We start from the raw sequence: 11371 nt of genomic DNA, 5'->3' as shown, positions 1-11371 counted from the left end.
TAATGCTCAAGTCTGAAATGGGAACATCAAAAACTATAGAAGTGTAACTGAGAAAGGTTCGGCTGAAGAATGTTAAACAAGAAAGATTTCAGAAATGTAATCCCTTTCTGTGAGCACTGCTGCAGCAGTACCCAGCCACCTAGCACCAGCCTTCCCTCTGGTACAGCCCCGCACCTCTTGGACCTCCCTCAGGATTTGGGGTGCAGCAGGACCACAGAAACTTGGAAGGAGCAGTGGGTTTGCTCCTGTTGGAAATGAGACTTGAAACATCACTGAAAGCCACTGCAGGTTCTTGACTGTCCACGCTGCGGAGGGAGCTCTAGGGCAGATGAGGAGCAGGCTTCCCCCAGGATGGAGGAAATGGTGAACAGCGCTGGTGGGACCTTGCTGCAGTGGCCACACTCAGCCAGGACACACACCATGAAGAAGCTTGATGGGAGGGACCTCCTGTTGTGTTTTTCATTCCATGACTGATCAGATGGACAGTGGGGTGATGGTGGAAGAGGTGGTCTTGGTTGCTCTTTACATTTTTCATGGTACTGCCCCATGGGGGTGACATGTTGTTGGAGTTCTGGGGACACGGAGCTTGCTGGACCACATGAAGCAGGCCCTTGAGTGATGAAGCTGCAAGCTTTCAAGACATTTTGGTACTTAAATCCTCCAGTAAAGTGCCTGGGAACCGCAGCACTCACACCACCTTGTGTCTGATGGCTTGGCTGGCGCTGACCTACAGCCTGATCACAAATATCCAACACAGTTGTCACAATAAAGCAAACAAAACTTGTTCATAGAATAATAATTCAGGTACTCCATAATGCATTGCCAGACAAAACTTGTTCATTTGTCTTCACAGAATCGTAGAATGGCCTAAGTTGGAAGTACCCTTAGACACCATCTAATCCAACCTCCCTGTCATGGGCAGGGACGCCTCTCAACTAGATCAGGCTACTCAAGACTCCGTCCAACTTGGCCTTGAACACCTCCAGGGAGGGGGCAGCCACAACATCTCTGGGCAATTTATTCCAAAGTCTTGCTGCCTTCGTACTGAAGAATTTCTTCCTAAGATCCAATCTAAATCTATTCTCCTTTAATTTAAATCCATTTCCCCTTGTCCTATTTCTGGACACTCTTGTAAAAAGTCCCTTCCTAGCCTTCCTGTAGGTTTCCTTCAGGTATTGGAAGGCAGCTATTAGGTCCCCCCAGAGTCTTCTCTTTTCAAGACTGAACAATCCCAGCTCCCTCAGCCTGTCCGCATAGCAGAGGTGCTCCAGCCCCTGGATCATCCTTGTGGCCCTCCTCTGAACACGCTCCAACAGATCCACGTCCCTCTTATGGTGGATGATGTGGAGCTGGTGGTACTTGCTGGTAACCAGTACAGGCAGCAGGAGCACCTTCTTGGTCCCTCAGGAGAAAGAAGACTGGAAGAAAGGAACTGAGAGTTGGATTTGTATGAATGTGCTGGTTTTGTAACCGTGCTGGTCCATCTCCCCCTGCTTCTCTTCTCCACATTGTGGAAGGAACTGCCTGCAGGAACGCTAACGAAGACCTTTGGGAAAAAAACTAAAGCGTGATCCTAGTGTCAGTTCATTTGGATGTGCTTGGTATCGGAGCTTGACTGTGTTACCTGTAGCATACGTGTAAATTAAATCCAATATAGTGGGCATGCGTATTTATCCATACATAGTGAAGGTGGCATTTTAGCTTTTAAACCAAGAGCCTAATTTCCACTGCACAGTAAGTAGGTCTGTGGCAGTTACTTTTGATTTGCACTAGTGTAAACTGAGAATCTCTTTTTGCACAAAATTGAGACATTTGCAATCATGCACAGACTGTCTCATGTTTGAAGTCAATGGAATTCTTTCTCTCAAAAGCAAATATTGAAAGAATTAGCTTCATAAGCCACTACTCACCATTCTGGTGATAAATCATAACAGAGACTGCACATCATGCTGACATCCTTGTTTCAGAGGAGCGATGTCCTGTAAGGGGTCAGGCTTGCCCTGCAGTGAGCAGCCCCAGCATCATCGAGTTCCGAGAAGTCTGTGGCCCAGCTAAGCTCAGCTCTGCCCAGCAGCATCAAATGCTCTGCCAGCCTGTTCCCATCAGCTTTCAAAGTACTTTCCAAACCTTGGTATCTTGGAAGGAAAATATAGAAGTAACTTTATTTTATTGTTGTGTTACTAATGCGATATGACACAACATTCGCCCCGTCTTAATAGCATCTCTAGGGTACAAAGGGATGCCTCCCTATGTTTTCGTTTGCAAGTTAATCTACGAAGACAAACTAGCGTAGGCTGTGCCCTCAGCTGCTCCACCATTAAACGTGAGGGAGGCTTGATGGAAAGTAACTCATCTTTTGAATTAAACAGCATTTTTCAGCTTGATATATCATTTGCCTTGATTTTGCTAGAGGTTTTCTGAAGGTCTGATAACAGTGAATAAGGGATTGCTTACCTTAAAGTGAAGGATTACCATGTTTAGAAAAAAGGATGTTATTTCTATTTTTTCTTGAATATTTGAATTCTGCTTTTGCTGTTACAAGCCTACTAAGTGAGTGAAAAGAGCCTGTGATGGCAGACAAGATTCAGTTTTCGAAGTTTAAGGTGAGTTTTGTTTCATATTTCCTGTAGTACTGTTGAGAATGCAAACAAGAGAAGGAAACATCATCTATCCTTGATGAGCTACGTGTACCCACCGGGCCTTGCCCCACATAGAAGGTCACTGAGTTTGTACCTGTGCAGTTTCATCTCATCGGAAATAACTGCCAAAACTGACTACTATTAAGGAAAAAGAAAAGGTAAATTAACCTAGTTTTGCCAAAGCCAGCAACCAGTACAATGCTGGAGGCATTTGCAGTCTGAGAGCTGTGATTGATGCTACACTCCAGAGGGTTTCTCTCCGCTCTTCTCATGATAATCAGGGAATAAGTGGATACTTGGCCTCTGGCACACCTAGCAACTCTTCAGCCATGCCTAGCAAAATGTTTGCCGCCTTGCTCTCAGTGTTTGGAAAACCGGGAAGACATAACAGTGCTGTTCAACATCTTTGTCAGCGACGTGGACAGTAGCATTGAATGCACCCTCAGCAAGTTTTTCAACGACACCAAACTGTGTGGGGTGGTGGACTCGCTTGAGGGAAGGGAGGCCATCTGGAGGAACCTTGACAGGCTTGAGAAATGGGCCAGTGCAAACTGCATGAGCTTCAACAAGTCAAAAGGCAAGGTCCTGCACCTGGGTTGGGCCAATCCCAGGCACAAATACAAACTGGGCACAGAATGGGCTCCTGTGGGGCTTGGGGCTGGTGTTGGGGCAAATGGGAGATAGGAAGAGACACAAGGCCAGGGAAAAATTTGAACGAGCCAGTGTGGAGGAGCTGGAGAAGTTGAAAGATGCAGGGTCGTGATCTGGGATCAGTGTGCTGAGATTTTCCAGGTATAAAGAATAAATTAAGTCAAGCAAATGTGGTGGCATTTCTGCAGGAAAATTACAAATATCTGCAGCACGAAGAGAAAATCCAGCCCTGGGCCAGGACTGTGGTGCCCCTCTCCATGGTCCAACCCCAGGAGGTAGAAGCACTGACCCACCCTGGGGTCCTGATGCAAGACACCACCCATGCCAGCCTCACCTCCAGGGCTTGCTGGAGATGTGCTAGCGCTGATGGTGTTTGGCTGATGGTATTTGGCTGGTGCAAAGCAGTCACACCATGGTGATGGTTGATGTGAGGTCTTCCCACAGGTGAAGCCCACGCTGATACTTTGTGCCACAATAGTCCAGCATGGTGGGCAGATCCCCACTGCAGGGCACAGGAGGCTGTTCTAGCACCAGGGGCCAGTGTTACCTGGACATTCAAATTGCACAGAAATACTGTCGTGGGGGATTAAATGCTCTGCCATAGGACAGGGGCCACTGTGAGCCCCCGATGAGGACAGGGTCTCACTGAACTGGTTCCATTCAGTGCAGGTGGGAAAGGAGAGAAATGATGGTACAGGCTTAAATAACTTGTTGTGTCCGTTTGCAAGTGATCCTGGGCAGGAAAATGTTGCAAACCCCGCTGAGGGCAGAGAAATTATACAAAGGGACCTACAGAGAAGCAAGAAATACAAGCAGGAAACAATAAAATGAGATTCAGCTTGGAAAAATAGACGGGAATACATTTGGGGAATAATATTTAGTAACAACTTCAGTGGGAGGAAAAGAATGCGAAAGCAGAAAATTTGGAGAGGAGAGAGGAGGTCTGGCAAGACCAAAAGTGAACAGCGAATTAGGTATTTTGAAAGGGAGGTGCTGACATGAATGTGCTGAGCTGGGATGCAAACCCCAGCTCACTCTCCTGTGGGCATTGTGGGCCTTATTTAAGCAACAACCTCTAATTGCACCAAGATCTGCTTTCCCCTAATAAACGCGGCGATGGCTGGTAACAGCTGTATGGGGGCACACAAACCTCGTGCTAATGGGGAGGAATGGGCTTTGTCCTCTGATTGTGCTTGGATAATAGGCAAGAGGTTTCAAAGTGGTTCTCCACATGCTGGTTGTGAGGGAGATCGTGTTGCTGGTGATGGCTTCGTGCTGTTCCTGTGCACGGCTCAGTGGTTTGGGCACCGTGGGTTGACCACGTCCTCATCTTGGTCAGAGCTGGCACAGACACAGCCTTGGGTCAGCAATGGATGAGCCCAGTGGGATTGTCTACAACTACCTTGGGGGGACCACAGTGACCCTTGCAAGGACACCAGCAGCATGTCAACTTGTGCTATGGGCAAACCAGTACCAGCCCAGCCCTGCTTCTCCCCAGCATCATTCCTGTTTACTGTGCCTGCCCACCAGCACTGGCATGGCATGGTACTGGACGCTTAAATACATATGCAGAAACAGGCACTGGAAAAGTGTGCCGTACACTTTAAACTGCAAATGAGCGAGAACATGAATTTATGAGGTGTAAACAGCGGGAAGGGGGGGGAAAGAAGAATTGTTTAGGGTGGTCTGGGAAGATGGGATTGAGTAATGGGATGAAATTGAGCAAGCAAAAAAAAAGATGTGTGGCCTCTCAGGGTGGGTTTCCTGAGCCATGTCTCATGGCATGATATGCCATGGAGAGCCCCATGGGGAGCGCTTGGCCAGGGCTGCAGGATGGGTGAAGTGATTGCAGGAGTGTTTTCATCACTTTGTACAGCTGTAGGAAGCAAAAACTAGGTACTTGCAGTCCATGCAGTAGGTTTACAAGTGTGGCTGCATTTTTTTTTAATTTTTTTTTTAAAATCCTCCAATTTTAGCCTGGTGCATTCTGAAGACAAGGGGAAGATTTACTCTCCTACAGACGAGATGCACATTCAGCAGCAGGACCTGAGGGCTGCCATGTTCATCCGTGGTCCCTGATGGAGCCCATCCCTGGGCTGCCATGCACAGTGCTATGCAGCACTACGCCAGGGTTTTCCAGTTACCATATGGCATGGGGGACATGTCCTTCTGAGTTGGAAGCAAATAGACCTCGGTCTCAATGAGCACTGTAGCCTCTAAAAAGCAAATAAATGCATCTTCTCTAACCACCACTGGTGCTCGCTGAGAGTTTATCATGATCTCGTTCCCCATGCCTTCCACAGTTAACACGTGCAGCAGGAAAAACCCTACCCTGCTTGACCAAAGGAAAAAAAGAGAACTTCCAAGGAAAGGGAAAAAAAAACCAAAACAAAACACAAAAACCAACCTCCAATAGCCAACAACCAAAACCATGTAAAAATATGAGGAAAAGCTTTGACAACAAGCTGCCGACCTCTCCTGCTGTGAAGTGCTCATCACCTCAGCACATCTGCTTTAAGCCATGGCTGATCCCTCGCCTTCCCTGCCAGCTTTCTGCTTCCAGCCCTGCTCCTCTGGCTCCCCTGGATGCCAGGAAGCCAAGGCATCTTGGGACACACTTCGTACGCACTGACCAAAGCTACATTTTTCCCAGCCTGTTCTTTCCTATTTATTGGAATTATAAACATGCATGTGGTCCAATTTCCTATCCATGCCCTTTCTGCTGGCCCAGCCACTTGGTCTTGCAGCTCAGCATTGGCAGCACCAGTGTCAGCATCAGCACAGGCAGGAGGGAGCAAACACCAGGAAAGTGAAGTAGCCTTGTCCCTGAAGAGAGTTTGGGTGCCCAGGGAAGTTGTGGAAGCCCCTTCCCTGGAAGTGTTCAAGACCAGGCTGGATGAGACTTTGAGCAACCTGGTCTAGTGAGAGACATCCCTGCCCATGGCAGGGTCTGGATGACATGATGCCATGGAATTAGATGATCTTTAAAGTCCCTTCCACCTCAAGCCATTCTACTATGATTCTATGATTTGCTGCAGAGTATTTGGCATTATTTGGAAAGGTGGAGCCTGATGGAGGCATGACCTCTGCTCATTCTGCTCCAGCTGTTGCTCCTCAGCACCTGCTGCTCAGATGCTCTCGTCCTACTCCTCTTCCCTCCAAACAAGCCCCCTGGCCCACCGGGGCACAGTGTTCAGCTGTGTAAGTTGTTTGGTTTACTGTTGTTCTGTAAAAACACAGCCAAAAATCCTCACTGTGCTTTTTGCCAGGGTCTGGAAAACTGGGCTGGTCAGATGTGCTCTTGCAGACAGGAGGGAAGTAAAACATTAACTGAAAAAAAAAAAAAAAAAACAACCACCAAAAACCCAACCCTATGACAAAATAAACAAAACCAAAGTCACACCATAAAGTATTTATTAAGAAACAGAGGGTTTTTTTTTTTTTTCTTCATTTGTAAGAAACACTTTAAAGCAAGTGCCCTTTCAGAGATTTAAAAGCTATATCAAATGGTAACATTGGTTTAACATTATTTTACATGACATTAAAAAAACCATCACATCTCACAAAATTCCTTTTATTACAACTCAGGTTTCTCTGCCTTCAGTTGTAAATTAATTTCTACAGACTTAAATTTAACTTACTTTTTTTTTTTTTTAACAAGTAAACAATATACAAAGAGATTCACCTGAATTTCATAGGTTAGAGGAGGTGTCCTTGCCAGAGCATGGGCAAGGCAGGCAGTGTGCGCTGGCAGGGAGGGGAGACACAAGAGCTGACTTGGTTCACAGTTGGGAAAGATCACGAACACACGGATGGGCTCGTTGTCCGGCCACACAGTAGCAGTCCAGGTCTCACCTGGGGCCAGGCACCTCTGGCTCCTGGCAAAGCCACCAGCAGCTGAAGGCATCTGAGCCGCTGTGCCTGATGCCAACTCAGCTTTGGAAGTTTAGTGTGACTGAGCTGCAACGTGGGCAGGTGGAAAACGAAATAATCCCCATGAATGCACGTTGGATCCTTCAAAAGCCTGGCAGCACCCAGCCCTGGTGCACTCACTGCTTTTGAAGATTCCCCCGAGCACGCTGCTGGCCACCCAGCCTGGCTGGAAGGGAAGCAGGGTCCCATGAGCCAAACTTTCTGTCCAGGTCCTACATGCTGAACTGGCAATCACAGCTAGGAACAGCAGAGCTGGGATAAGTTACCTATTCATTTTCCTATGTCAGTGGTCAAATCATTTCTGCCCGCTGCAGGCTGCCTGTGTGTAGCGTATTTATGAGTAAACCCATGGATTTTGGCAGTGCTGCCGCATGTATGTGTAACTTAAAAACAGACATACAAAAAAATAGTAGTGTCACAGTTATTGCTACATACTGATACAGTATCAGACAATAAGAAACCTTTTCATCAGCTCTGGTCTGGTTACAGTAATTGCCTGGTTTTGGTATATGCCCTCAGCCCCCTGTTGTGATATTTTGACTGAAGAACAAATGAATGGAGATAGACTATGTTTTCTTTAAGAGACAAAAACCAGCCTTAAATAGTTTGTTGCATCTGGGGTGGTATATTACAATTAGCAGGGCCTGATTATTCCCAGCACACTGATGCCTCTTCAGTCCTGGAGAGGTTCTTGTCCCCAGCTGAAGCAAAGCAAGATGGAGCCAGCAGCTCCAGTGCAAAGTGTCCCCCCTCCCCAGCCCCCGTGCCCATCACGGGGAGCCACGAGCACCTTCATCCTTTGGTTGGGCCTTTTTCCTTACTTTTTAAATACCGCTGTGCCTTCCTAGGCCCCTTCCCCATGGGTAAAGAAGAGAAGAGGATGGGTTTCAAAACTCCGCATTCACACGGGTTTACTGTTTCATGGGAAGTGAGGTTAAATCAGGCATGTTCGGAGTCACAGTACAATCTTTCTCTGCAAAGGCAGTTTCAGCTCGGACGCAATTATCTGTACCAAAAGCTTTGCCGAGCGTCAGGAAGAGCAAGCACCTCATATACCCTACTTTTAGTAAAAAGTTCACAAAGATACAAGTCTGTGCGAACCACAGGGTCCTGATCTTGAGGCAAAACCAAATCAAGAAGGTTTCAAGTGCACTGGAAGGAAGAACCAAATAATTCACACTCATAATTCCTACATAAATACCAGGGAAAAGGAAAATTGGTCTTTGCAAGACTAAGCCTTTCGTGGCATTTCAGCCCAAAGAAGCCACGAGGGCTGGTACCAGCACCCAGCACGCAGATTGCACTGTTCAGCTCTTGGTCGTGATTGTCTGTAAAGCAATGGGAAATGTCGTTAAGGAGCTGGGAGAGGAGAAAAGAGGTTTCTTAAGTACTGCGGTCTTGTACAGCGTAACAAAACTCTTTCTACAAATTAATTAGGCAAATACTTCTGACCATGTCATACCTGAAGGGCACTTAATGGCTCCGGCATTTATCTCGCAAGTACAGTGATCTGAAATACATACGCATTTTCAGCGTAATCCTTCGCCGCTGTAAATCATGCGATGGAATGAGAGCGTATCTGGCAACGTTAATTCAGAGATATCATCCTACAGTTTCTGGCAATGGACCCCGTTGAAAATAAATGGTTTATAAACACTGTCTGACACGCATGAGCCTTTCAAAATTATTTACAAGTGATGTTCTGGGAGCCTTGTTCCAAGGAAGTATTTCTCCTCCGTTCTGTTTAGATTTTAATAATCTGCCGGGTGGGGAGGGGGAGGAAGGCATCAGCGCTACACAGTCACAGCTGGGTACATCTTCTGTTCGCTGTTGGTGTGCGGGTAGGGCGACTGGATCTGCCTGTAGCCGCCCTGCAAACCGTCAAGGAAGGGGGGCACTGGGGTCAGCGGCATCGAGTCGTGCTGCACGGCATAGCCCACGTACTGTGGGTGCAGGTACTGGCCCTGGTGTGGCACGATCTGGGTAGCCTGCTGGCAGTTCAGCACTGAGAAATTGGTCGGCATGTTGACGTAGACGTTATTCATGGTCCCTTCTGGCAAGCAGCAGTTGGTCTGGGACCTGGTCGGGGGAGCTCTGGCCCCCGAGTTGGCACTGGAGCTGGAGCTGGCAGCGGTGCTCGACTGGCGGGACGAGGAGCCACGGGAGGTGCTGGCACTTGGGATCATGGGGATGGTCTCCATCAGGCGGGTGCCCCCGGGGGCTCGGCTCTGCTGGGGCTCCTGCTTGGGCCGCAGGCATCTGCAGCAGCAAGCTGCCACCAGCGACCCCAAGATGATGAAGGCGACAAATACAGATCCAACAATAAGGAACGGCACATAGATGGGCACTGCAAGAGCAAGAACACTATCGTCACTGGGGGGCAAGGACAAACCTCAGCAGCTCCGTCAGAAGGTACCCCCCTCACCCCAGCTGAGGTAACCTCCCCCAGTACAGGTCAATGCACGGTGAGCACCAAAGGCTGTGTGTGCAGCCAAGCATTTTACACAGGGAAGATGAAAAGGGCTGCTGAAACCAATGGCTCGAGTTTCCAAAAACATCTTTAAAGTTATTAGCAGGGAGGAAAGCCCAACAGCTTGTGCCTTAAGGGAGGACAGTTTGCTCCCATTGATGGTGGTCTCATCCACATCAACCACCACTTCACATCTCACCAGATCTTGTTTCTGACACACTCTCCTAGAAAAATTAGGCACTGGGTTCAAACAGTGCTGTAGGGAGATACTTTGGGGGCAGGTTCCCTGCTCAGGGCTGGGGAGCACATGGCAGTTAAACCCCACTGCTGCATGCTATCCCTCCCCATTGCCACCCTTCTCTGGCTGCTGTCACCCCTCAGTGCAAGGGAGAGAGCTGGCCAGTGACCAGGCAAGCAGTCCCAGGGGCTCTGCCACTCCGCAGCTCCTGGGAGGAGTGTCTGGCTGCTCTGTGCTTCAGCCCTGGGTTTAAGAGAAAACTACGGGGTAGGTAGTGGGGTGACAGCACCACACTCCAAAGCTTCACTAGCAGCATCACACCTACAGAAGAGACATCAGGGCAAGAGGAGTGAAGGTGGAAGCAGGAAGTATGCCCGACAAGGCAGATGGAGAACACCATCCTTGGAAGGACCTGGGCTCCAGCTGCTCTGCATTCCCAGAGAAAAAGCTGTTTTCTCTCCCTCAGTAAGAAAACTGAATGGATAGACTCCAGTATAACGAGGGGATGGTGTCTCCCTTCAGCACTTGCTGGGCTTCATCATTTCCACCAGAACCTGGCAGCCCCCTGCCCGGCCAGTGTAAACGACAAGCCCTGGCACAGCAACTGCCCCTCCCTCCCGCAAGTTAACTGGCACCAGTAAATACTAATTAAGCAGTAAATATTAAGAAGATTAATTAAGAAAAATGCCTCATTCGCAGAACTGTAAAGGGGTTTCTCTGTCTGATCAAGTCAGAATACCTGCTTGCACTGCTGATTATTACATGGAGCAAGTTACAACCCAACGGCCACGTTTCTCTCATAATTTTAGCAGTTTTTAATCAAAAAGCTTGCAAAAAATGGTCTCTACTTTCCGCTTGGTGCTACCGCAGCTCTTGAACAGGTGCACACACTTGCTACAGACCGTAACACTCAAGTTTTCAGAGAGTAAATCCGTCCTAATTATAACATCACTTCAGGCTACTACTAGCACGTTCAGCATGCGTGGATGGCAGCAAGGTGAGGCTTTTTCTTAAACAGCAGTAGAAAGGCTCGAGTTTATCTTTGAAAAATCAATCTTGTAACAACCAGTCCTGAGTGGGGGTGTCTGAACTGGAAGAACACATACAGTGGGAGCGGGACCGGCCCGGAGTCCTTCTGAAACATCACGTTACTTTGTTTCACTCACATGGGTCCTTTCATAGATTTTTTTCCTTCCCTTTATATAACCCGGAGCACAAACGGGGCTGAGGAGCCAATTCGGAGCGCTGGCAGAGCCGCACAGGACCGAGGCAGATCGCCAGAGGCTGTCGCGAAAGCGGCGTCACCGACTTTTAAAGGAGACGGGGCTGGACTCGCGAAGGGAGGCAAAAAGAAGGCTCGAAGCGCGGGGATTTCTCCCCCGTTATCGGCAGCGGCCGGGCTCGGCTGGCCCCACCTCCACCCACCCTGCCCCACGCCTC

General features: G+C 48.4%; 1 protein-coding gene across 1 annotated transcript; it reads right to left on the bottom strand.

Annotated features, from left to right (window-relative positions):
• Window positions 1-8677: 8677 nt before the first annotated feature.
• SHISA2 (shisa family member 2) lies at window positions 8678-9570 on the bottom strand (the record flags this gene model as incomplete). Its single annotated transcript, XM_009869351.1, has 1 exon — window positions 8678-9570. A coding segment is annotated over one exon (554 nt), but the record flags the coding sequence as incomplete, so codon positions are not given.
• Window positions 9571-11371: the final 1801 nt, after the last annotated feature.

This window comes from Apaloderma vittatum, unplaced genomic scaffold (genome assembly GCF_000703405.1).
Source record: "Apaloderma vittatum isolate BGI_N311 unplaced genomic scaffold, ASM70340v1 scaffold33225, whole genome shotgun sequence".
In the NCBI taxonomy this organism is placed as follows: domain Eukaryota; kingdom Metazoa; phylum Chordata; class Aves; order Trogoniformes; family Trogonidae; genus Apaloderma; species Apaloderma vittatum.
This window is presented reverse-complemented; position numbering and strand designations above follow the sequence as displayed.